At 39.3% G+C, this 27,880-nt stretch overlaps 3 protein-coding genes and 1 pseudogene across 4 annotated transcripts in view; all 4 read right to left on the bottom strand.

The window, feature by feature from the left end:
• The window catches only part of LOC307008683 (protocadherin gamma-A1-like), a 79,738-nt pseudogene extending 76,656 nt beyond the window's left edge, over positions 1 to 3,082 (bottom strand). The window contains exon 1 of the transcript in view: positions 1,818 to 3,082. The product of the transcript in view is annotated as a protocadherin gamma-A1-like (transcript). The remainder of the gene's footprint in view (positions 1 to 1,817) is intronic.
• Positions 3,083 to 5,525: 2,443 nt separating this feature from the next.
• On the bottom strand, positions 5,526 to 7,901 carry LOC307008322 (protocadherin gamma-B6-like; the record flags this gene model as incomplete). Its single annotated transcript, XM_079631065.1, has 1 exon — positions 5,526 to 7,901. One exon carries the CDS (start codon positions 7,899 to 7,901, stop codon positions 5,526 to 5,528), a length of 2,376 nt encoding a protein of 791 aa, XP_079487191.1.
• A 3,330-nt stretch (positions 7,902 to 11,231) lies between these two features.
• On the bottom strand, positions 11,232 to 15,403 carry LOC307008321 (protocadherin beta-15-like; the record flags this gene model as incomplete). Its single annotated transcript, XM_079631064.1, has 2 exons — positions 11,232 to 11,276; positions 13,058 to 15,403. The coding sequence occupies 2 exons, from the start codon at positions 15,401 to 15,403 to the stop codon at positions 11,232 to 11,234; spliced, it is 2,391 nt and encodes a 796-aa protein (XP_079487190.1).
• A 2,728-nt stretch (positions 15,404 to 18,131) lies between these two features.
• LOC307008672 (protocadherin gamma-B7-like) lies at positions 18,132 to 25,604 on the bottom strand. The gene is made up of 2 exons (XM_079631677.1): positions 25,044 to 25,604; positions 18,132 to 20,774 (listed from the first exon to the last, which is right to left on the bottom strand). The coding sequence occupies exons 1-2, from the start codon at positions 25,566 to 25,568 to the stop codon at positions 18,891 to 18,893; spliced, it is 2,409 nt and encodes an 802-aa protein (XP_079487803.1). The 5' UTR covers positions 25,569 to 25,604; the 3' UTR covers positions 18,132 to 18,890.
• Between the last annotated feature and the right edge of the window lie 2,276 nt (positions 25,605 to 27,880).

Raw genomic sequence — 27,880 nt, 5'->3', positions numbered from 1 at the left:
ATAAATATTGATATCTATTTTATATAATCTCTCATTATTAGTCAGTACAACTATGTTCTTTATATATATAGAACAGAGATAAATAGTTATTTGCTACATTTTATTTCAGGGACCAAAAAAAGGTTTGAATTTTTTTTTTAACAATATTATTATTCTTTTTTTAGAAGGACTTAACTTAAAACTGTATCATAAAAAAATCTAAAATTCATTACAAAAAAATTATAATAATAATTATACACACTAGGTTGCAATGGTTACCTAATTAACATTCCCTTCTGGAAAGGAATTCAAAAGGCCACTATTTTGTATTCTATGTAAACTTCTAATACCAGCCAAATGGATATTATAAGGCAATGCACTGATGTTATAACTGGTAAAGCCAGTTTCTTGGGTTGTAACCTCAACACAGAACAATAAGTAAAAAATAATAATTCCATATGAATGGTTGCCAAGGTGAGAAAAGTTGCAGTTTATATCTTTCTGATTAGCCAGATTTGATGAGACTCCAAAATCTACTTTTGCAAGGCCAGTAAACAAAAAAAATACTTAAAATTCAGTGCAAATTAAATTTCATGGTGATGATACAGCGCACATTAAGAAAATGCTGAATCAATTTCATACCTTATTTTCAGAGGTGCTTTCTTGCATAGTCTCTGCATCAAGCCCTTCAAGATCATCCAAAGCTGTCTTTTTCAGAGTCAGGTCAGCAGTCATTGTGCCCTCATTATAAGATCTGATGAACTTGAAGTCACTAGTGCGCGAGCCCGTGGTCAGGTACGCGTCATAATTGTAAGCGCTGCGGAGAGTTCCCGCGCCCTCCACCTCTGCGTAATTTGGAGGGAGATACGCGCTGGGAATGGCTACAGCTCCATCAAACAACAGTCTGGGCTTTCTCCTGCGACAAAACCTCACGGCCAGGATGATGATGATGAAGGTCAGGAAGAAAGTGGAAACGGACACCAGCGCGATGATCAAATAAAACGTCAGTTTGGAGCTGCTCTCGTCATGAGACATGTCTTTCAATTCTGGAACTTCAGCCAAGTTATCAGATATGAGTAAATACAACGCGCACGTGGCTGAGAGAGAGGGCTGTCCGTTATCTCTCACGGACACAATAAGGTTCTGTTTCATGCTGTCAGATTCAGAAATGTCCCGCTGCGTCCTGATCTCCCCGCTGTGGACACCGATAGTGAAAAGTCCCGGATCAGTCGCTTTAATAATGTGATACGAGAGCCACGCGTTCTGTCCAGAATCCGCGTCCACGGCGATCACCTTGGAGACCAGGGAGCGCGCCTGTGCAGCTTTGGGGACCATCTCGGTCATGAAGGAGTTTCCTTCCGGAGAGGGGTATAATATCTGAGGGGAGTTGTCATTCTCGTCCGATATGAACACACTCACGGTCACGTTACTGCTCAGAGGAGGAGAACCGTTGTCTCTGGCTAACACGAGCACTTTGAAACTCTTCAGCTGTTCGTAATCAAACGACCTCACGGCATGAATGACCCCGGTGTCTCCGTTAATGGATAGAAAGGAGGACACCGGTGCGCCATTGACATCAGAGGACAACAGAGAATAAACTACAGTGCCATTCTGTCTCCAGTCCGGGTCTGTAGCTGATACTGAACAAATAGAGGAGCCCGGTTTGTTATTTTCTTGCACATGAGCTCTGTAATTCTGCTGCTCAAATACAGGTGGATTATCATTCACGTCAGCAACAGTCAAGTGAATATTCTTAGTGGAAGATAAAGGCGGAGAGCCCTCATCAGTAGCAGTGATTGTAATATTATAATCAGAGAGCAGCTCGCGGTCTAATTCACCTGTGGTCACCAGAGAATAGTAATTTTTGATTGAAGGAACGAGTTTAAATGGGACGTTTTGCTGAATGGAGCAGCGCACCTGTCCGTTATTCTCAGAGTCTCTGTCCTGCACATTAATGATGCCAACCTCTGTACCGGGCAACGCGTTCTCGGGAATCGGTCCTTTAAGTGATTTTACTATTATTATAGGGGCGTTGTCATTAATGTCACTTACATCGATTACAACGTTTGAATAAGACGTTAGACCTGAACCATCTTTAGCTATTATTCGCAGAGTAAATGTGGCTTCTTCCTCAAAATCTAGTGGCCCTTTTATGCTAATGACACCTGTCTTCCGATCAAGGTAAAACACATGTTTATAGTCTTCCATAACATGACCAAACTCATATGTCACTTCTCCATTTTGTCCCTCGTCAGCATCAGTAGCGCTCACTGTCACCACTACAGTCTCTACAGGAGAGTTTTCAGGCAGACTGACTTTATAGACGGCCTGACTAAAGACTGGAGCATTATCATTAGCATCCAGCACAGTGACGTGTATGGCTACAGTCCCTGATCTCGGTGGAGTCCCGCCGTCTACCGCAGTAAGAATTAAAGTCACATCTTTCTGCTGCTCACGATCCAACTCTTTATTTAAAATGATTTCGGCGTATTTCTCTCCAAGAGAGTTGCTTTGCAATGACAAAACAAAATATTCATTATTTTGAATAGAATAGCCTTGTACAGAATTGTGCCCAATATCCGCATCGTTTGCTTCTTCAAGCAAGAAGCGCTTGCCTTTAACGGCAGATTCCCTTATCTCCAGATTAATCACATCTTTACCGAAATAAGGACTGTTGTCGTTAACATCTTGAACCCGAAGACTGATAGGGTGTAGTTCTAAAGGATCCTCCAGCACCAGCTCTTGATTTAAAACACACGAATCTTTCTTTCCACAAAGCCCCTCTCTGTCGATTCTCTCCGCTACGGTCAGTTCTCCAGTATTCAGATTAATGTCACAGTATCGTTTTCTGTTACCTTCAGTATCAATGCGAGCCTTACGAGATGACAGTCTGTTCACATCGAGCCCGAGATCCTTTGCTATATTTCCAATCACAGATCCGCGTTTCATCTCCTCCGGGAAAGAATAGCTCACGTCTCCATAAGCGCTGTGCGCCATCAGCACGAAGAACAAAAGGCCAAACATCTCAGCAAAAACGCAGGACGTTTAAAATGTTTCAGAAATTGTACAGAAAATAAATCCAGATATGCAAGTAACATGTAAAGAAAACGCATGTGTACAAATAAATCCAATGTCTGAAATAATCCTTCGCACCGTCGACGATTTTCTATAACAAGACGAGCTTGAAACTGTGTATGACATCATAAACAGGGTGGAGAGATGTGTATTGAACACACACGTGGTTTTGCAGGTAAACAGCGACACTGTGAGTTAAAAAGAAGAAACTACATAAAAATTATATGTATTTTTGACAGGATTAAGTGTCGGATCATATAAAGATCTCTTGTATATACTTAAAATTGTTTAGCAAAACAAAGCCAGCAGCAACATTTCCTGATGAGTGTGAGATAAATACGACCACAGTATGTGTAGTATTAAAAAAGAAAAGAAAAGACACAGCAGGATAGAGTTGTGTGAGGTATGATATAGGAGAGGAAAGAGCAACACGCTCAAACACAAGAGTAAACGCCAGTTCAGCACCACGGACAGCGACAGGGAAAACAGCTCTGCCATTTCCAATCAGACTACAAGAGGACATTTACAAAATTACACTTAATGGCATATTTCTGTCATCCTACTTTAATTCCATCTATATACCATCAAAACATAAAGGAGACATCGGTGAGAGAAAATGTAAAACTACTTAAAATATTAACATTCATAGATCATATTACAAATAACAGAATACACGGACACACATAGCCAATGATAAAAAAAAAAAAAAAAAAACGTATAATAATAATAAAAAAAGTTTGACAGAAGACCTATTCAACAGAATGAAGCAGAAATTAAATTTCTGACCTCTAAATATCACCAACAATCAACTTTAACCTATTTAAATCCAAACCAGTAGCTAGTGAAAAAATACAATAAGTAAAAACACATAGGCTAGATTTGTCAATCATACCTCATGACGTAAGACTGCCCAAATGGCCAAACAATATATAAATTTGACGACAACTTAACTCATGGTACTTCTATGATGTAAAAATGCCACTCGTGTGTCTACAATAAAAGTTCATGAAAGAGAAAAAAAGATCTGTCAAGAACAGAGTCTGCTGCCAAAGACATCACTCAGTTTAGAACACAAATACATACAGTATAAAATCTGTAAATCAAACCATTCTTAAAAGAAAGACTGTGTTAGTACTACCTATAAAACACGATACACTGTCCTGCACTCCAATAACTGTATCATAGGCAAGTTAATGCCACACAGGGCTTTTAAAAGTTTGTGTAATGAAGTCTACGTAAATTAAGCTCCTAAAAAATGTCATATTAAAGATACTATGATGAAAGTAGCCTAATGCAAAAGCTACAGTTATTTCTACAAAGTAATGTCTTATTAAGTTACAGAGAAGGCAGAAACAATTTATAGAATTTAAAAGCAAATTAACATGAAAAAAGTTCAAACAAGTTCAAACATTTTTTTTTTTTTTTTACTTTATAAATAATTTGCAAATGTCGTGAATCCTGTCGATATCAAGGCCTCGGTCACCAATAAAAAACGGTAATGAAACATGGTGATGATAAAACACAGAGACAAGCCATATGGCATGACTTAAAACCGAGAATCGAGGAAGAGACGTCGTTATCAGAGAGCATGCTGACTCACAAATAAAGCTACGTTCACACATAGCGTCTTTTTTGACAAAAAAAAGTTAACAACGGCGTTTTTTTAGCAAAAAAAAAAAAAAACGCTGCGCGTTTGGTTACAAATAGCAGCCGAGCGCGTCTTTTGTTGCTATAACAACAGCTGCAACAGTAGTGTGCCCACACAGCCTCTTTGTGATGTATGTTATGATAGAGTTGTGTACTCATATCAAACAGCTCCTTGTGCTCCGAAACAAGGACGATTAGTTTTTCTACCGGCACCGTGTCCATTTTTCTTGTTGTTATGGAAACGACAGGTCTCGCTACTCGCTTGTCATTGGTCAGCTGTCAAAAAGGCGCTTGACGTAGGGCGTTCTTTTCAGAAAAGTTAAACTTTTTTCAACTTTAAAAGACGCTCTGAGCTGCAGAAAAAGACGCCGGCGGTGGCGTTTAAAAAAGCGCTCAGGACTTTTTTGAAAAAACGGTTTACTCCATAGGGTTCTAATGTAGAACAGACGCTGGCAGTTTGAAAAAAGACGCTAAGTGTGAACATAGCCTAAAGCTTCCAAAAGGACGAAGCAAGTTATTAGACTTCAGACAGTTTAGAGGCAGAGAAAGAGAAAGGAGAACGACAAGAATTAAAAATAAAATAAATAAAAGAGCTAATACGCAAAACAGATTTGTGAATTAATGTGTGAATCATGCATCTTGACTTACAATTCATAACTCATGACCAGAAAATCTCAAATGTATTTATAAACATACCAATAAACACTTCTGAAATACACTTCACCCTCAGAAAATCTTCACGTGATCTTTTTAAGAGCCTGTTGCCAATCAAAGCCGTCAACTTTGGCAAATACACATTTACAGTATTATGGAAGCCCAGACCATTAAAACAAATACTTTGTTAGTCCTACCTGAAACGAATCGTTAATTTCCGGATCAAGTCCTTCAAGATCATCCACAGCGGACTGAGTCTTTTTCAGAGTCAGGTCAGCAGTCAGTGTGCCCTCATTATAAGATCTGATGAACTTGAAGTCACTAGTGCGCGAGCCCGTGGTCAGGTACGCGTCATAATTGTAAGCGCTGCGGAGAGTTCCCGCGCCCTCCACCTCTGCGTAATTTGGAGGGAGATACGCGCTGGGAATGGCTACAGCTCCATCAAACAACAGTCTGGGCTTTCTCCTGCGACAAAACCTCACGGCCAGGATGATGATGATGAAGGTCAGGAAGAAAGTGGAAACGGACACCAGCGCGATGATCAAATAAAACGTCAGTTTGGAGCTGCTCTCGTCATGAGACATGTCTTTCAGTTCTGGAACTTCAGCCAAGTTATCAGATATGAGTAAATACAACGCGCACGTGGCTGAGAGAGAGGGCTGTCCGTTATCTCTCACGGACACAATAAGGTTCTGTTTCATGCTGTCAGATTCAGAAATGTCCCGCTGCGTCCTGATCTCCCCGCTGTGGACACCGATAGTGAAAAGTCCCGGATCAGTCGCTTTAATAATGTGATACGAGAGCCACGCGTTCTGTCCAGAATCCGCGTCCACGGCGATCACCTTGGAGACCAGGGAGCGCGCCTGTGCAGCTTTGGGAACCATCTCGGTCATGAAGGAGTTTCCTTCCGGAGAGGGGTATAATATCTGAGGGGAGTTGTCATTCTCATCCGATATGAACACACTCACGGTCACGTTACTGCTCAGAGGAGGAGAACCGTTGTCTCTGGCTAACACGAGCACTTTGAAACTCTTCAGCTGTTCGTAATCAAACGACCTCACGGCATGGATGACCCCGGTGTCTCCGTTAATGGATAGAAAGGAGGACACCGGTGCGCCATTGACATCAGAGGACAACAGAGAATAAACTACAGTGCCATTCTGTCTCCAGTCCGGGTCTGTAGCTGATACTGAACAAATAGAGGAGCCCGGTTTGTTATTTTCTTGCACATGAGCTCTGTAATTCTGCTCCTCAAATACAGGTGGATTATCATTCACGTCAGCAACAGTCAAGTGAATATTCTTAGTGGAAGATAAAGGCGGAGAGCCCTCATCAGTAGCAGTGATTGTAATATTATAATCAGAGAGCAGCTCGCGGTCTAATTCACCTGTGGTCACCAGAGAATAGTAATTTTTGATTGAAGGAACGAGTTTAAATGGGACGTTTTGCTGAATGGAGCAGCGCACCTGTCCGTTATTCTCAGAGTCTCTGTCCTGCACATTAATGATGCCAACCTCTGTACCGGGCAACGCGTTCTCAGGAACGGGACTATTAAGTGATTTTACTATTATTATAGGGGCGTTGTCATTAATGTCACTTACATCGATTACAACGTTTGAATAAGACGTTAGACCTGAACCATCTTTAGCTATTATTCGCAGAGTAAATGTGGCTTCTTCCTCAAAATCTAGTGGCCCTTTTATGCTGATGACACCTGTCTTCCGATCAAGGTAAAACACATGTTTATAGTCTTCCATAACATGACCAAATTCATATGTCACTTCTCCATTTTGTCCCTCGTCAGCATCAGTAGCGCTCACTGTCACCACTACAGTCTCTACAGGAGAGTTTTCAGGCAGACTGACTTTATAGACGGCCTGACTAAAGACTGGAGCATTATCATTAGCATCCAGCACAGTGACGTGTATGGCTACAGTCCCTGATCTCGGTGGAGTCCCGCCGTCTACCGCAGTAAGAATTAAAGTCACATCTTTCTGCTGCTCACGATCCAGCTCTTTATTTAAAATGATTTCGGCGTATTTCTCTCCAAGAGAATTGCTTTGCACTGACAACACGAAATATTCATTATTTTGAATAGAATAGCTTTGTACAGAATTTTGCCCAATATCCGCATCGTTTGCTTCTTCAAGCAAGAAGCGCTTGCCTTTATTGGCAGATTCCCTTATCTCCAGATTAATCACATCTTTACCGAAATAAGGACTGTTGTCGTTAACATCTTGAACTCGAAGACTAATATGATGTAATTCTAAAGGAGTCTCCAGCACGAGCTCTTGATTTAAAACACACGAATCTTTCTTTCCACAAAGCCCCTCTCTGTCGATTCTCTCCGCTACGGTCAGTTCTCCAGTATTCAGATTAATGTCACAGTATCGTTTTCTGTTACCTTCAGTATCAATGCGAGCCTTACGAGATGACAGTCTGTTCACATCGAGCCCGAGATCCTTTGCTATATTTCCAATCACAGATCCGCGTTTCATCTCCTCCGGGAAAGAATAGCTCACGTCTCCATAAGCGCTGTGCGCCATAAAAAAGATGGAGAGGAAAAGACAGAGTATCGTCGCCAACAATCCTTTATCCATCATTTACGGTTGTGGACAAAATGTAGACTACTTGATAAAAAAAGGCAAGCAAATGGAATAAAAGAACGAATAACTATCAGTTTGAACACCAGCTCATATTCAGCTGTTCTAAGAAATACAATCCCCGTACACTGACTGGACATGCATTCAGCAAATATAGAAACGCAAATGGGTGGAGATAACAAAAAGAAATTGGAAGCACAGGTAAACAGCGACACCATGAGGACCAAATTAGATATTAATTCATAGATGTATAAACTTGGCAAAACATTTTCCTAACACGCCATAAAATGAAATCAAAACAGTTACTTTAACCTAGATATAATAATAATAAATAAAACATCGAGTGTTGTCAAATTACGCTCAATACACGATATGATCAAGTGAGCGTTATATTATTGCTACGTATCGAAGCAAAACAACAAATTCGCGACCCGCACAAAATCTTTTTCACAAGACGGAACACGCGACAGTTTATGCCACAACACATCAGCACCACGGACAGCGACAACCGCGGTCAATGCTCCTTGTAATGATCGACAAGCGGTGGTGTGTAAAAGTACAGCTTTGTTTTAAGATCATTTTGAATTTTATTAAGACAGACATCAGCACATGCATCCGTGAAATAAACAAATAAATTACGCAAATTGTGAAAATTATATCTAATATATTTGATGAGATAAAACGAATGACACTGAAAATGCAAAAACAAAAAACAAAACAAAAAACAGAATGATTGCAAAAACATAATATGTATGTTGATAATTTGTGAAGGGTGGTATAGCTTAACACAACCTGTGGTGATTAATCATCATATCATCAGACTTATATTGCAGACTCATGGTCCAAAAAGAAAAAGAAAAAGAAGAAACAACAGATACAAAGAAAAAAAAAATCAATGCATTGCAAAAAATACAATAATACCAGTGTCTCCACAACTTGGACTGATAACGTACTGACCCTTATATGTGATAATCCCACAATAATCTAATTTTTGGAAACATTTAGACGGCAGATAAATGTATACCATTGCGTAACAGCTTGAAAAGTGTTAACTCCTGCACTCACAATCATTTCACATGCACTATGCCATCTAGGTCTCCTTAAAATAATACTCATTGCATCTTTTCCAGCTACTTTAAGTCTCTGTAAACTTGCTGTTCTATAATTTTGACCACAAATGAGCAGTATAAAGTGGTGAACAATATGCTTTAAACAATGACATCTTCACTTCATCTGAACAGGAACTGCACTTATGTAAAAGTATGTTAGCCTGCACATCATACGGCGCTGCCTTTCAATACCCTCATTGTTTGTCATGTGCTTAGTAATAACATGTCCAAGATATTTTACTTTCACACACAGTAAGAATTAGGGGTGTGCATTGGCACTGCCCTCACAATTCGATTCGATTACGATTCACCAGGTAACGATTCGATTCAATTCGATTCTACGATGCATTGCAATGCATCAAAATTCTACTGCACACAACAAGGCAAATTTTTCATCAGTCATGAGGCAATACAAGCAGTCATATATTGAACAACAGATTTTATTGGCTGCTATATGTGTGTATTATCACTACCATTATCACTGCTGTATCTTTGACATAAATGTCATTAAACAAAATAAAATTGAATGGTACAGGGTATTGTATATGGCATTTTCAAACCTGAAAAAGAAACATAAATCACTGCTTTCTAGGGCTGTAATCTCCCAATCGATTAGTCGATTGTTGGTCGATATGTTCTGGCTTGACCAAAATTCTGATTGGTCGATTTTTTGCCGCGTTCATTTCATCAGTTTTGCCGCGTTCATTTCATTCGTTTTGCTGCGTTCATTTCATTCGTTTTGCGCGTTCATTTCATCAGTTTTGCCGCGTTCATTTCATTCATTTTGCGCGTTCATTTCATCAGTTTTGCCGCGTTCATTTCATTCATTTTGCGCGTTCATTTCATCAGGTGGAAAGCACTAATTGCTAATGGGGGTGTTTTCAGAGCACCCCTGTTTCACAGGTAACAGTCTGTCTTCAGAACACCCCCCTTGTTTTCACTTCTTTTGGATTATCCCAACCCACCGGAGAAGAGAGACAGTCAGATTGAAGAAAGTAGGCTACTAAGGTTTGCTGAATATTATTTATTTAATTGAGAGACCGTTTAATTCATAGTCAGTCCTCTTCTACCATGTCAACAAAGACATCGGCAGCATTTTTTTTTAGAAGACGGGAACATATTATTGGAGCCCAATGCGCGCACTCGCGCAGTGCCACTGTTTGTATTAGTTTTGAGCCTATGCTTTATTTTTCAGTTATTCACTTTATTTCGTTTTTGCTCTTGATCTGGTTTGTTTAATAAATATAATTTTTTTATTAAAATGGACGTGCCTTTTGTGTTTAAGAGTAAAGCTTTAAGTTAATAATAGTCTATTCGTGTCTCAGCCGCGAAGCTGCGCTCCTGTGTTCAGCCTCGTCTTGTTAAGTTTCCCATTAACTTCGTAGAATCGAAATGTGCCCAGATGTCCGCTTTTCCAAGCTTTGGGTGCGTTTTTAATTACCCGTCTATCGCGGTCATCTCCCTCCCCCTCAGCCGTCTTGATTGTTGTTATTGTTATGCCCACGGAAGTAATAAACTTCACAACTTTATTGTCCAACTCAAGGCCAGAAAATAAACAGTGACATAATCGATTATGGCACTTTGCCGCATCGATGCTGAATCGTGCATATCCCGCATTGCGATGCATCGCCGAATCGATTATTGTTGACACCACTAGTAAGAATCTTATCAGACAATTTAAAACTGGAAAGTTTAAATGTTTATCCTCCTTAGTTCTGCAAATCATAACAACACTCTTATACCAGCATTATATAATATCATGTTCAGAGCCACACACACAGTGACAGAACATATGTTTAGAAGCTATTAGAGACCAGCACAACTAGGACTAAAAACCACAAGATCATCTGCATACATAATATGATTCGCTAAGAGATTCCCAATCGTACAGTGTTACAAGCTTTCAAGCATTTAGATGAATCATCCACATAAAGAACTGGGGACACAATCCATCCTTGTCTCACACTATCACTAACCCCAAAAGTGACAGAAACTTTATTGCCCCATTTTACTTGCTGAATTCTCACAATGTATTCAGACACCCATCTTTGTCTCATTTTAAGAAATTACTTTTCATGGTTAACTCGATTAAAAGCTTTGGATGCATCAATAAAACACATAAGAACTGGTGAGTTTTTATCTCTATACCTATTTACTATTTCCTTTAGGGCATAAATTCACAGATCAGTTCCATGGCTTTAACACCAATCTGCAGAGTTAATAAACACATTAATCCTATCCAGCAAGATATTTTCTAAAACTTTAAACAGAAATCTGTCTAAAGCTATGGGCCTAATCTATACCATTCGAGATGTCCTTGTAGGGAGGCCAACCAGTTGGAGTGGAAAAGGGAATTGACATGCTGTACAAAAAGTTGATGAAAAATCCAAAAATGGTGTTTTATTGGAAGGTGCTAAAATATTTACAGTGCAAGAGAAAACAAAAATAAATAAAAAAAAAGTGCAAAAAGAAAAGAAAACGGCAACAATGTGCTCATTTTGGCTAAACCAAATGGCCCAAGTTCGCAACACTGCTCAGTATAAGATTTCTCTGAATCCTTTCAGCCAGCAAGCCTATTTAAAGGCTGAAGCCCCACCTATAGAGCATGCCAACTACAGGTAGCCTACAAGCTACAACGTTTGTAACAATCAAATTAAATAATATAAACACCCAACACAACACTTAAACCTTCCAAACAGCTAAAACAACAACCATTAACAGAGGAAGAGTTTAACAACAAATGAAATGGCAAAAACAACTGTTTCTAAATCCTCCTATGGAAAATATGTTGGAAAAATAAAGGTAATTATCATATGAATTATTGTGAGTTCTGGCATTCTGTTCTTTTTAGAAAAATAATGACAAACTTTAAGAAAACATATAAAGAGTTGAAAACTATAACAAAACACAGCCGTAACAAACTTTAGACCAAACAAAACAAAAACTCCATAACACCTTCCTGATGTGTACACAGATGTTAATATTGCCGGCAATGCACAGTATCAGTGAAATGGGTGTAAGTTTGAAAAGTCACCAGGTTAACCTGTGACAGTCCTTAATAACTGGCACTAACAAAACACACAGTATTGAATCTGGTAACAAACCATTAATCATAAAACCAGTAAAATAGACAGCTAAAAACTTGTTACTTCCATATTTAAGATGTTCAACAGAGATGTGGTCTAGGCCACTCGCTTTGTTGTCAGTTAGCTTGCTTACAGCTTAATACACATAATGTGATATATTCCCTATTGGATCATTACCCTCAATAATGCCCACCAGATCATTTTGGACACAATTAAATAGATTAAAATAATGCTGTTTCCATAAATCTGCAATATTTCCGGTTACAGAGACTCCATTTAAGGTACATGGAAGTTAAATTCAGTTGTCAAAAGTTTGCATTTCTTTCCAAAAATCATTAATATTTTTATTTAACAACTTCTGTGTCATTGAATAAGCCCTCAAGGTTTGCAATTTTTTACATATAAAATGAATATCATACTACTACAGCCATTAAGGACTAAAACAAAAATAAAATAAAATAATTCAGAGTATAATAAACTCCAGACCTGCTAAACGAGTTACATCTGACAATAAGAGAGCAAACAAAACAGGAAACTAATTGGCACCATAATATGGACAATTCCTCTAATTCCGTCATATTCACACACACACACACACACACACACACACACACATACACACACACACACATTTCTTTTTTTGAGAGTAGATGTTACACCACAGAAAAAAAGTATACAAACTACAACGTTTTTCTTCGGTATAAATATAACAGACACTCAGGACTAACATTTACTTATATTTTAGAACTTTGATTTCTACATGCTTAAATTCTATAGAAACATCCTAATATTTTCAATTTCATGCTTGAACGAACTTATTCAATATAACATTTTCGAAATTGATTCTGCTACACCCACTTAACCATAAAATAATTTTTGATGCAAACAAAAAAAATTAACATACCTGTGAAACTATCTCTATTCCCTCGGCAATACCATTAAGATCATCAGAGGATCGGGTATTTTTCAAAGTCATGTCAGGAGTCAGTGTGCCCTCATTATAAGATCTGACGAACTTGAAGTCACTAGTGCGCGAGCCCGTGGTCAGGTACGCGTCATAATTGTAAGCGCTGCGGAGAGTTCCCGCGCCCTCCACCTCTGCGTAATTTGGAGGGAGATACGCGCTGGGAATGGCTACAGCTCCATCAAACAACAGTCTGGGCTTTCTCCTGCGACAAAACCTCACGGCCAGGATGATGATGATGAAGGTCAGGAAGAAAGTGGAAACGGACACCAGCGCGATGATCAAATAAAACGTCAGTTTGGAGCTGCTCTCGTCATGAGACATGTCTTTCAGTTCTGGAACTTCAGCCAAGTTATCAGATATGAGTAAATACAACGCGCACGTGGCTGAGAGAGAGGGCTGTCCGTTATCTCTCACGGACACAATAAGGTTCTGTTTCATGCTGTCAGATTCAGAAATGTCCCGCTGCGTCCTGATCTCCCCGCTGTGGACACCGATAGTGAAAAGTCCCGGATCAGTCGCTTTAATAATGTGATACGAGAGCCACGCGTTCTGTCCAGAATCCGCGTCCACGGCGATCACCTTGGAGACCAGGGAGCGCGCCTGCGCAGATTTGGGGACCATCTCGGTCATGAAGGAGTTTCCTTCCGGAGAGGGGTATAATATCTGAGGGGAGTTGTCATTCTCATCCGATATGAACACACTCACGGTCACGTTACTGTTCAGAGGAGGAGAACCGTTGTCTCTGGCTAACACGAGCACTTTGAAACTCTTCAACTGTTCGTAATCAAACGACCTCACGGCATGAATGACCCCGGTGTCTCCGTTAATGGATAGAAAGGAGGACACCGGTGCGCCATTGACATCAGAGGACAACAGAGAATAAACTACAGTGCCATTCTGTCTCCAGTCCGGGTCTGTAGCTGATACTGAACAAATAGAGGAGCCCGGTTTGTTATTTTCTTGCACATGAGCTCTGTAATTCTGCTCCTCAAATACAGGTGGATTATCATTCACGTCAGCAACAGTCAAGTGAATATTCTTAGTGGAAGATAAAGGCGGAGAGCCCTCATCAGTAGCAGTGATTGTAATATTATAATCAGAGAGCAGCTCGCGGTCTAATTCACCTGTGGTCACCAGAGAATAGTAATTTTTGATTGAAGGAACGAGTTTAAATGGGACGTTTTGCTGAATAGAGCAGCGCACCTGTCCGTTATTCTCAGAGTCTCTGTCCTGAACATTAATGATGCCAACCTCTGTACCGGGTAACGCGTTCTCAGGAACGGGACTGTTAAGTGATTTAATAACTATAATGGGGGGATTATCATTAATGTCAGATACTTCAATAGCAACTGTTGCATATGATACCATGCCAAGTCCATCGGTGGCTTGAATTGGTAGCTCAAACAAGGATTCATCCTCATAGTCAAGAGACCCTATTAAAGTTATTCTTCCATTATTTTGGTCGAGAGAAAAAACGGTCATGTCATTTTCTGAAATATGCCCAAATTCATACATGACTTCCCCGTTTAGTCCCTCGTCAGCATCAGTAGCGCTCACTGTCACCACTACAGTCTCTACAGGAGAGTTTTCAGGCAGACTGACTTTATAGACGGCCTGACTAAAGACTGGAGCATTATCATTAGCATCCAGCACAGTGACGTGTATGGCTACAGTCCCTGATCTCGGTGGAGTCCCGCCGTCTACCGCAGTAAGAATTAAAGTCACATCTTTCTGCTGCTCATGATCTAATTGCTTTTGTAATACTAACTCGCCGTAAAATTTCCCAGTTGTTTTTGCATTAACAGCTAAATCAAAGTATTGATTTCGCACTAAATTGTAATTTTGAACCGAATTAGTTCCTATGTCAGCATCATGGGCCTCCTCCAATACAAAACGAGCACCTTTCATAGCCGATTCGCTGATCTCTAGTTTAATCAGGTCCTTTTTAAACAGAGGAGAATTGTCATTTATATCTTTAACATTAATGTTGACACGACGAGATTCAAGAGGATTTTCCAGCACGAGCTCCTGTTTAATAACGCACGAAGCTTTCTTTCCACAAATCTCTTCTCTGTCGATTCTCTCCGCTACGGTCAGTTCTCCAGTATTCAGATTAATGTCACAGTATCGTTTTCTGTTACCTTCAGTATCAATGCGAGCCTTACGAGATGACAGTCTGTTCACATCGAGCCCGAGATCCTTTGCTATATTTCCAATCACAGATCCGCGTTTCATCTCCTCCGGGAAAGAATAGCTCACGTCTCCATAAGCGCTGTGCGCCATCAGCACGAAGAACAAAAGGCCAAACATCTCAGCAGCACCGCAGGACGTTTAAAATGCTTCAGATATTAAGCAGAAATTAAATTCAGCAATACAACACTTGAAAAAAAAAACAAATATAAAACTCAATGTAGAATAATAGCCAGAAGGACCGCGTTAGCAGCAGTCAGTCGCCCTCGATGATTTTCTGTAACTAGACGAGACTGAAACCCTCTATGACATCAGAAACAGGGTGGAGAGATGTTGAAGACACACATTGGTTTGCAGGTGAACAGCGACACTATGAGTTAAAAGAAGTTACTGCATAACATCAATTTATATCACAGTATAAGGGGTCGGTTACAAAGTTTTTTTTTATTATTTTTTTTTATAGCAAAACAAGAGCTGGCAGCAACATTCCCCGACGAGTGGAAGATAAACATGACTACAAAGTTTTAGTAGGCTATCTCACCACCCCAACCCAAATAAATAAAAAAGTCAGGATATAGTTAGATACATTATGTAGTAGGAAAACTCAAACTTCAAGAGTTATTCACATTGCAGCACCATGGACAGCAACAGGGAAACCCTGCTATTTCTAAACAGAGTGCTTAAAAAGTTGCGGACATACGAAACTGCTTTTATAAGCAAATTTCACATAACGAAGACATTGATGAGAAAATCCCTAATGTTACGTCCTAGGACGTATGCATCTGTGTTTTACAAATATGGTGTATGTGTCATTCATTGATGTCCTATGTGTGCTGCCAATGGACCAAACGACCTGCTGGGAGTTGTAGTTTTTGTTGTATGTTCTGTCCAATTTCCTGTGCTCCTCCCTGTCCTAATCTATAGGTGATGGGGCCTACCAGCTCTTCCTCATCAATGGCAAGAGGAGCAAAGCAGAACCAGAGAGAGAAACAGTTAAAGATTTCTTCTCCCAAGAGCCTGCGAGTGTTGAGACGTTGCCAGTCCCAGAGTGTTGCTTGTTGGTGTGCCTTGAGCTTAAATGTGGTGTTATGGCTGTAGTGTGCAGCTTTATGTGTTAAGCTTAAACTTGAAATCAAACTTAAAAGTTTTGTGGCTGTAGTTCACAGCTTTAAGTTATTTGTCTGCTATTGAGTATTGAAACAGTACAGTGAGACGGGTACCATTTTCTTTTATTCTCATCTTCTCCTGTTTTTCTTAGGAAGTAAGGTTAGTGCTGTTGTTTATTTGTATTTATTTTTTCAAGGTTAATTAGATTTCCCTCTAGTAGTGCTATTTTGTTTGTTGTTTTGGCCGTACCAGCTCCTGAAGAACACACTTCTTTTCTTTTCTTCTGGTTTTTTTTTTTTCAAGTTATTTTTTTGTCACTGTATTTATGTTATGACTTGTTTGTAAATACATTTTATTTGAAATCTTACTTTGCGTACTGAGTTCTGTGACTGAGAATGGTTCAAATCTTCTCTGTCACGGCTGCTTTAAAACATTACTTCCCTTTTGCCCCTAGAAATTTAATTGAACGTAACACCTAAACTATGAAAACAATTATGTAATTTTGAAGCATTACAAAATGCATAATCCATGCACAGATATATTGATGTCACAGAAAAGGTAAAAACAAAACAAAAAAACAATTAGCCAACAGACCAAGACATATCAGATTCCTTTCTTTAAAAATATCCAACAACTTTAAGTTCTTTGAATCTAAAATATTAGTTAAAGATGGCATATTAGTTGAATTTGTTTCCATAAAGGATTTAAAAGCTATTTTATGACAATTAGAGGTATATACTTTATTCAGAGCATCGCCATGACGGGTATGAAAGCAAGGCTGGATAGACTTACTGTGTTTTCAATGGCATCTGCTGGAAAGAGTTATGAAGCTGAGATCACTTATTTTCCACAGCTCATGTTGTCTGGAGTTTTATGTCTAGTTAAGTTTCTTGGAAAGATATTTTTGCAGTGTTTCATCAGCAGAATAATCCCATAACACCTTGAATGATAACAACCCACTGAAGAGATGTATGTCTATCCCTCCTCACTTTCCTTCCTATTTAAAATGGCGCTGCTGTGAATAAGGCCTCTAATCAGACATTTGTTTTAAAACAGCTAAAGGGTCAATCAATTATATACAATGTAAATAAAATAAAATAAAATAAATAGAATGAAAAAAATTCTAACACACATAATGTTTCATGCATTCATGACTTGTTATGTCATGAGCAGAAATCTAAAGATAAATCATAAATAGAACAATGAAGCTACTTCTCAGACTTTAAAGTAAACCTCAAAATCTTCAAGAGCTTATTGTAAGTGAAAGAAACCTATTCAAATATAAATATTTATTCAGTCTGTAAGCGCAGAACATATATATTTTAAAACACTAACTTCTCGTGTCATACTTGAAAATAATCACTCATGTCCACACTGAGTCCCTCGAAATCTCGAGAACACAGATTTAACCATGACATACACTGTAAAAAATGTGGCTGCGATTAGTTACAATTTGTTGAGATAACTTAAATATCCAACTTAACCAAACTAAACTAAAGTTAACTAAACTTAATATTTTAAGTCAAGCTTGAACACATACTTTTTAAAGTTGAAACAATGTTGGATTTTAAGTTGTGCTAGATAATCGCAGCAATTTTTTTTACCCGAATCCAGTGTAAAAGAGAACTCAAATTTCTGAACATGGTTCATGCATAAACTCTCATCGGGCTGACAATGTCAAAACATGAATGAAACACTTTTTTTTTTTAAACATGAATTATTTCACAATATCAAACGGCCTGACACAACCAAACATTCTCCGAGGATGTGAAAAGAGAACCAGGTCAATTTCCAAAACATACTCGTAAAAAACACGACTGTATACAGACCAACATAAGAGCAAAACCTCAACAGCAACAGACACTGATGTACAGCACCATGGACAGTAAACAGAAATATGCCATTCCTACTAAACGTATAATCTCGGGGAACTGGTGTTTAAAAATCATGAAATAAGAATTTAAACACCTTTAACAACAATTATTAACAATTATTTCACAAAACAGACATTAGGAACGCAAGACCGTAATTAAAAAAAATAAATAGAAAACGTTATCAATGATCCACTATGCGTGGGATCACATTGAATGCTTTTATCCAGGGCAACATAAATAATTTCATTGTAATAGATCGTTACCATTTCTGAAACCCTGTTTAATAAAAACAAAGTAAATAAGGGAAGGAAAATGTGCCTCCACTATCATATTCAACAGTAAATTGCACAATTTGGCCATTATTTACAAAGATCCAAAACAAAATTATGTCCTTTTGTGGGTGATATATTATAGAATCCTTGCAAAAACGGAACACAGTGGGAAAAAAAAGGTAGCTACTTTCAGACATAAAACTGACCATCAAAAATTTTCATATCTACAAAAAGCACTTGAATGAGTCACGTAATCTGTACAGCAAGATCACTTTTTACCAATGAAAGCACTCTGTACACCCAAAATATGAATACATTTTTATTTATTTAAGACTTCGTTAGTCCTACCTGAGGCTGGAACGAATGGTTGATTTCTGCATCAAGTCCTTCAAGATCATCCACAGCGGACTGAGTCTTTTTCAGAGTCAGGTCAGCAGTCAGTGTGCCCTCATTATAAGATCTGATGAACTTGAAGTCACTAGTGCGCGAGCCCGTGGTCAGGTACGCGTCATAATTGTAAGCGCTGCGGAGAGTTCCCGCGCCCTCCACCTCTGCGTAATTTGGAGGGAGATACGCGCTGGGAATGGCTACAGCTCCATCAAACAACAGTCTGGGCTTTCTCCTGCGACAAAACCTCACGGCCAGGATGATGATGATGAAGGTCAGGAAGAAAGTGGAAACGGACACCAGCGCGATGATCAAATAAAACGTCAGTTTGGAGCTGCTCTCGTCATGAGACATGTCTTTCAGTTCTGGAACTTCAGCCAAGTTATCAGATATGAGTAAATACAACGCGCACGTGGCTGAGAGAGAGGGTTGTCCGTTATCTCTCACGGACACAATAAGGTTCTGTTTCATGCTGTCAGATTCAGAAATGTCCCGCTGCGTCCTGATCTCCCCGCTGTGGACACCGATAGTGAAAAGTCCCGGATCAGTCGCTTTAATAATGTGATACGAGAGCCACGCGTTCTGTCCAGAATCCGCGTCCACGGCGATCACCTTGGAGACCAGGGAGCGCGCCTGAGCAGCTTTGGGGACCATCTCGGTCATGAAGGAGTTTCCTTCCGGAGAGGGGTATAATATCTGAGGGGAGTTGTCATTCTCATCCGATATGAACACACTCACGGTCACGTTACTGCTCAGAGGAGGAGAACCGTTGTCTCTGGCTAACACGAGCACTTTGAAACTCTTCAGCTGTTCGTAATCAAACGACCTCACGGCATGAATGACCCCGGTGTCTCCGTTAATGGACAGAAAGGAGGACACCGGTGCGCCATTGACATCAGAGGACAACAGAGAATAAACTACAGTGCCATTCTGTCTCCAGTCCGGGTCTGTTGCTGATACTGAACAAATAGAGGAGCCCGGTTTGTTATTTTCTTGCACATGAGCTCTGTAATTCTGCTGCTCAAATACAGGTGGATTATCATTCACGTCAGCAACAGTCAAGTGAATATTCTTAGTGGAAGATAAAGGCGGAGAGCCCTCATCAGTAGCAGTGATTGTAATATTATAATCAGAGAGCAGCTCGCGGTCTAATTCACCTGTGGTCACCAGAGAATAGTAATTTTTGATTGAAGGAACGAGTTTAAATGGGACGTTTTGCTGAATGGAGCAGCGCACCTGTCCGTTATTCTCAGAGTCTCTGTCCTGAACATTAATGATGCCAACCTCTGTACCGGGCAACGCGTTCTCGGGAACGGGACTATTCAAAGACTTAATCACTATAATTGGAGAATTGTCATTAACATCTGTAATTTCTACGATTACTTTAGTGTCCGAAGAAAGACCAAAAGCATCCTTTACCTCAATAAGCATTTCATACCTTAATGCTTCCTCAAAATCAATGGGGCCTTTAACTTTTATCTCTCCATTGTTTTGATCTAGAGCAAATAGTAAATTCGCAATTCTCGAAATTCGGCTGAACTCATAAGTCACTTGCCCATTTTGTCCCTCGTCAGCATCAGTAGCGCTCACTGTCACCACTACAGTCTCTACAGGAGAGTTTTCAGGCAGACTGACTTTATAGACGGCCTGACTAAAGACTGGAGCATTATCATTAGCATCCAGCACAGTGACGTGTATGGCTACAGTCCCTGATCTCGGTGGAGTCCCGCCGTCTACCGCAGTAAGAATTAAAGTCACATCTTTCTGCTGCTCACGATCCAGCTCTTTGTCTAATACTAACTCAATATTTTTGCCACCATCCGCCTTTGTACTTACAGATAAAAGAAAATGTTTATTATTTTCAATCGAATAGCTTTGTACTCCATTATTTCCTATGTCAGCATCATGCGCCTCATTCACGCGGAACCGCGCACCTTTACTAGATATCTCACTTATTTCAAGCTTTATCGTGTCTTTAGGAAATGTTGGCGTGTTATCATTAATATCTTGTATTTGTATTGTGACACGGTGTATCTCCAATGGGTGTTCTAGAACTAATTCAAAATTAAGAGCACAAGAAAGCCCCTCATTACAAATCTCTTCTCTGTCGATTCTCTCCGCTACGGTCAGTTCTCCAGTATTCAGATTAATGTCACAGTATCGTTTTCTGTTACCTTCAGTATCAATGCGAGCCTTACGAGATGACAGTCTGTTCACATCGAGCCCGAGATCCTTTGCTATATTTCCAATCACAGATCCGCGTTTCATCTCCTCCGGGAAAGAATAGCTCACGTCTCCATAAGCGCTGTGCGCCATCAGCACGAAGAACAAAAGGCCAAACATATCGCCAGCAAAGCAGAACATTTAAAATGTTTCAGAAATTGTTCAGAAATTAAATCCAGATATACAAGTAACATGTAAAAGAAGCACAAGTGTACAAATAGATCCAATGTCTGAAATAGTCCTTCACACCGTCGACGATTTTCTATAACACGACGAGCTTGAAACTGTGTATGACATCATAAACAGGGTGGAGAGATGTGTATTGAACACACACATGGTTTTGCAGGTAAACAGCGACACTGTGAGTTAAAAAGAAGACACTACATAAAACAAAAATATATGTTTTTTGAAAGGATTAAGTGTCGCATCATAGAAATAACTCTGGTTATATACTTAAAATTGTTTAGCAAAACAAAGCCAGCAGAAAACTTATCTGAAGAGTGTGAGATAAATACGACCACAGTATGTGTATTATTAAAAAAGAAAAGAAAATACACAGCATGAGTTGTGTGAGGTATGATACAGGAGACGAAAAAGCAACACGCTCAAACACAAGAGTAAACGCCAGTGCAGCACCACGGACAGCGACATGGAAAACAGCTCTATGCCATTTCCAATCAGACTACAAGAGGACATTTACAAAATTACACTTAATGTCATATTTCTGTCATCCTACTTTAATTACATCTATATACCATCAAAACATAAAGGAGACATCGATGAGAGAAAACGTAAAACTACTTAAAATGTTAACATTCATAGATCATGTTACAAACAGCAGAATCCACGGACACACATAGCCATGATCTAAAAAATATTTAAAACTAATAATAAAAAAAAGCTAGAGAGAGAAGAATTATTCAACAAAATGAAGTAGAAATTAGCTTTCTTACCTCTAAAGATCACCAACAATCAACGTATAACCTATTTAAATCTAAAACAGTAGCTACACGTCCCTAAATAAGTAAAAACACATCGATTTGTGGATCATGCCTCGTGACTTAAAACTGCCCACATGACCAACAATTTCAAGAACAGAGTCTGCTGCCAAAGAAAGCACTCAGTTTAGAACACAAATACATACAGTATAAAATCTGTGAATCAAACCATTCTTAAAGAAAGACTGTGTTAGTACTACCTAAAACAGATACACTGTCCTGCACTCAAATAACTGTATTTCATAGGCAAGTTAAGCCACACAGGTCCTTTAAAAGTTTGTGTAATGAAGTCTACGTAAATGAAGCTGCTAAAGATATGCCACATTAAGGACACCATGATGAAAGCAGCCTAATGCATAAGTTACTGAGTAATTTCTTATTAAGTTACAGAAAAGGCAGAAAGAATTATAAAATTTAAAAGAAAATGAACATAAAAAACTTCAATCAAGTTTAGTTTTTTCAAACTTTCCAAATAATTTGCAAATGTCGTAAATCCTTTCAATATTAAGGCCTCAGTCACCAATAAAAAACGGCAATGAAACATGGTGATGATAATACACAGAGACAAGCCATATGGCATGACTTAAAACCGTGAATAATGGAAAAGACAAGTTATCAGAGAGCATGCTGACTCAGATAACAATAAAGATCCCAAAAGGACGAAGAAAGTTATTTGACTTTAGAAAGTTTAGAGGCAGAGAAAGAGAAAGGAGAACGACAATAAAAATATATATTTTTTTATAAAATGAAAAAAAAACAATACGTAAAACATAGATTCGTGAATTAATTCGTGATTCATGCATCTCTCAATTGATAGCTCATGACCAGAAAACCTAAAAAATATTTATAAACACCAATTAATGTAGCTACTTTTCTGACATCAACTTTGCCCTCAGAAAATCTCCACGTGATCTTTTTAAGAGCATGTTGCCAGTCAAAAAGTTTAACTTTGAACACAAATACACATTTAATATGGAAGTTGGAACTTTATTAGTCCTACCTGAAACGAGTCGCTCATTTCCGCATCAAGTCCTTCAAGATCATCCACAGCGGACTGAGTCTTTTTCAGAGTCAGGTCAGCAGTCAGTGTGCCCTCATTATAAGATCTGATGAACTTGAAGTCACTAGTGCGCGAGCCCGTGGTCAGGTACGCGTCATAATTGTAAGCGCTGCGGAGAGTTCCCGCGCCCTCCACCTCTGCGTAATTTGGAGGGAGATACGCGCTGGGAATGGCTACCGCTCCATCAAACAACAGTCTGGGCTTTCTCCTGCGACAAAACCTCACGGCCAGGATGATGATGATGAAGGTCAGGAAGAAAGTGGAAACGGACACCAGCGCGATGATCAAATAAAACGTCAGTTTGGAGCTGCTCTCGTCATGAGACATGTCTTTCAGTTCTGGAACTTCAGCCAAGTTATCAGATATGAGTAAATACAACGCGCACGTGGCTGAGAGAGAGGGCTGTCCGTTATCTCTCACGGACACAATAAGGTTCTGTTTCATGCTGTCAGATTCAGAAATGTCCCGCTGCGTCCTGATCTCCCCGCTGTGGACACCGATAGTGAAAAGTCCCGGATCAGTCGCTTTAATAATGTGATACGAGAGCCACGCGTTCTGTCCAGAATCCGCGTCCACGGCGATCACCTTGGAGACCAGGGAGCGCGCCTGAGCAGCTTTGGGGACCATCTCGGTCATGAAGGAGTTTCCTTCCGGAGAGGGGTATAATATCTGAGGGGAGTTGTCATTCTCATCCGATATGAAGACACTCACGGTCACGTTACTGCTCAGAGGAGGAGAACCGTTGTCTCTGGCTAACACGAGCACTTTGAAACTCTTCAGCTGTTCGTAATCAAACGACCTCACGGCATGAATGACCCCGGTGTCTCCGTTAATGGATAGAAAGGAGGACACCGGTGCGCCATTGACATCAGAGGACAACAGAGAATAAACTACAGTGCCATTCTGTCTCCAGTCCGGGTCTGTAGCTGATACTGAACAAATAGAGGAGCCCGGTTTGTTATTTTCTTGCACATGAGCTCTGTAATTCTGCTGCTCAAATACAGGTGGATTATCATTCACGTCAGCAACAGTCAAGTGAATATTCTTAGTGGAAGATAAAGGCGGAGAGCCCTCATCAGTAGCAGTGATTGTAATATTATAATCAGAGAGCAGCTCGCGGTCTAATTCACCTGTGGTCACCAGAGAATAGTAATTTTTGATTGAAGGAACGAGTTTAAATGGGACGTTTTGCTGAATGGAGCAGCGCACCTGTCCGTTATTCTCAGAGTCTCTGTCCTGAACATTAATGATGCCAACCTCTGTACCGGGCAACGCGTTCTCAGGAACGGGGATTTTAAGAGATTTAATCATAATAATTGGGACATTATCGTTGGTATCAACAACATCAATTAATACAGTACAATAACTAACTAACCCTTGACCATCTTTACCTTGAATTGTAAGTTCAATTGAGCTTTCCTCCTCATAATCAATAAGCCCCGTCATTTTAATCTCCCCAGACAATGGATCCAGCGAAAATGTTTGCAGGTGGTTTTCAGTCAAATGACCAAATTCGTAGGTCACTTCTCCATTATATCCCTCGTCAGCATCAGTAGCGCTCACTGTCACCACTACAGTCTCTACAGGAGAGTTTTCAGGCAGACTGACTTTATAGACGGCCTGACTAAAGACTGGAGCATTATCATTAGCATCCAGCACAGTGACGTGTATGGCTACAGTCCCTGATCTCGGTGGAGTCCCGCCGTCTACCGCAGTAAGAATTAAAGTCACATCTTTCTGCTGCTCACGATCCAGCTCTTTATTAAGAACGAGCTCTCCATATTTTCTTCCATTTGCCCTGGTAACTACATTAAGGAGAAAATGTTCATTATTTTGAAGTGTATATGACTGCACTGAATTCATGCCAATATCAGAATCATGAGCCTCTTCTAATAAATAACGAGATTCTTTGTCTGCAGATTCACTAATTTCGAAACTGATTAGAGTTTGTTTAAACTGTGGTGAATTATCGTTTATGTCCTGAATATTGAGAATAAATCGATGCAGCTCCAAAGGGTTTTCTAACACGAGCTCCTGCTTCAAAACGCATGAAGCTTTCTTTCCACAAAGACTCTCTCTGTCGATCCTCTCCGCTACGGTCAGTTCTCCAGTATTCAGATTAATGTCACAGTATCGTTTTCTGTTACCTTCAGTATCAATGCGAGCATTACGAGATGACAGTCTGTTCACATCGAGCCCGAGATCCTTTGCTATATTTCCAATCACAGATCCGCGTTTCATCTCCTCCGGGAAAGAATAGCTCACGTCTCCATAAGCGCTGTGCGCCATCAGCACGAAGAACAAAAGGCCAAACATCTCGCCAGCAAAGCAGAACATTTAAAATGTTTCAGAAATTGTTCAGGAATGAAATTCAGATATACAAGTAACATGTAAAGAAAAACAAGTGTACAAATAAATCCAATGTCTGAGATAGTCCTTCGTTCACCGTCGACGATTTTATTTAACACGACGAGCTTGAAACTGTGTATGACATCATAAACAGGGTGGAGAGATGTGTACTGAACACACACATGGTTTTGCAGGTAAACAGCGACACTGTGAGTTAAAAAGAAGACACTACATACAAAGTATATATGTGTGTGTGTGTGTGTGTGTGTGTGTGTGTGTGTGTGTGTGTGTGTGTGTGTGTGTGTGTGTGTGTGTGTGTGTGTGTGTGTGTGTGTGTGTGTGTGTGTGTATACTTGGCAGGATTAAGTGTTGGATCATAAAGAACTCTTGTTATATACTTAAAATTGTATAGCAAAACAAAGCCAGCAGCAACATTTTCTGAAGAGTGTGAGATAAATACGACCACAGTATGTGTATTATTAAACAATAAACAAAAGTTATAGCCTGTTAGAGTGGTGTGAGGTATGATATAGGAGAGGAAAGAGCAACACGCTCAAACACAAGAGTAAACGCCAGTGCAGCACCACGGACAGCGACAGAGAAAACAGCTCTGTCATTTCCAATCAGACTACAAGAGGACATTTAAAAAAATTACACTTAATGGCATATTTCTGTCATCCGACTTTAATTTCATCTATATACCACCAATATATATAAAGGAGACATCATGAGAAAAAAACGTAAATCTACTTAAAATATCAACATTCATAGATTCACTTACAAATAGCAGAATCCACGGACACACATAGCCTTCTAATGATCTCAAAAACTATAAAAGATAATGTAAATAAAAAAGCTAGACAGATGGTTTATTCAAACGAATTAAGCAGAAATTAGATTCCTTACCTCTAAATATCACCAACAATCACATTTTAACCTATTTAAAACCAAAACAGGAGCTAGTGGAAAAAAATACAAGGTCTTAAATAAGTAAAAACACGTCGATTTGTGAATCATTTATCATGACCAAAAAAAAAAAAAAAAAAAAAAAAGTCAATAAATTTTAAGACAACTTAACGCATGGTACTTCTGATGTAAAAATGCCACTCATGTGTCTATAAAAGTTCATGAAAGGGACAAAAGATCTGTCAAGAACACAGTCTGCTGCCAAAGAAAGCACTCAGTTTAGAACACAAATACATACAGTATAAAATCTGTAAATCAAACCATTCTTAAAAGAAAGACTGTAAAAAAACACGATACATTGTCCTGCACTCAAATAACTATTAATATGCAAGTTTATGCCACACATGTCCTTTAAAAGTTTGTGTATGAAGTCTACGTAAATTAAGTTGCTACAATTATAATATTAAGGATACTATGATGAAAGCAGATTAACACTAAAGTTAGAGTTATTTCTACAAAATAATTTCTTAAATTATGAGAAGGCAGAAAAAAATATATAATTTAAAAGCAAATGAACATGAAAAAGGTTAAAACAAGTTTCATATTTTTTTTAACTTACTAAATAATTTGCAAATGTCGTTAATCCTGTCGATATGAAGGCCTCAGTAAACAATAAAAAACGGTTATGAAACATGATGATGATATTACACAGAGACAAGCCATATGGCATGACTTAAAACCGTGAATCAAGGGGGAAAGACGTCATTATAAGAGAGCATGCTGACTCAGATAACAAAAGAAAAGCTCCCAAAAGTACGAAGAAAGTTGTGACTTTAGAAAGTTTAGAGGCAGGGAAAGAGAAAGGAGAACGACAAGATTTTTATTTTATTTTAAATAACATAAAAACGCCAAAACGTAAAACATAGATTCATGAATTAATTCATGAATCATGCATCTTGCCTTACAATTGATAACTCATGGCATGACTAGAAATATTTACAAACATACCAATTAATAACTTTTCTGACATTAACTTAACCCTCAGAAATTCTTCATGTTATCTTTTTAAGATCAAAGAGGTCAACTTTAAACGCAAATACACATTTAATATGGAAGCCCAGACCAAAAATTAAATATATCTTAGTCCTACCTGAAACGAGTCGCTCATTTCCGCATCAAGTCCTTCAAGATCATCCACAGCGGACTGAGTCTTTTTCAGAGTCAGGTCAGCAGTCAGTGTGCCCTCATTATAAGATCTGATGAACTTGAAGTCACTAGTGCGCGAGCCCGTGGTCAGGTACGCGTCATAATTGTAAGCGCTGCGGAGAGTTCCCGCGCCCTCCACCTCTGCGTAATTTGGAGGGAGATACGCGCTGGGAATGGCTACAGCTCCA

This window comes from Phoxinus phoxinus, assembly GCF_949152265.1.
Source record: "Phoxinus phoxinus genome assembly, chromosome: 12".
Classification (NCBI taxonomy): Eukaryota; Metazoa; Chordata; class Actinopteri; order Cypriniformes; family Leuciscidae; genus Phoxinus; species Phoxinus phoxinus.
This window is presented reverse-complemented; position numbering and strand designations above follow the sequence as displayed.

Excerpts from the sequence above, each read along its gene's own strand:
- LOC307008672 (XM_079631677.1), bottom strand. The coding sequence starts at position 25,568 with ATGTTCTGCTTTGCTGGCGAGATGTTTGGCCTTTTGTTCTTCGTGCTG. Across the intron at positions 20,775-25,043 it reads ATAATGAACATTTTCTCCTT|GCGGATGGTGGCAAAAATAT; the intron begins AATGTAGTTACC and ends GTAAGTACAAAG.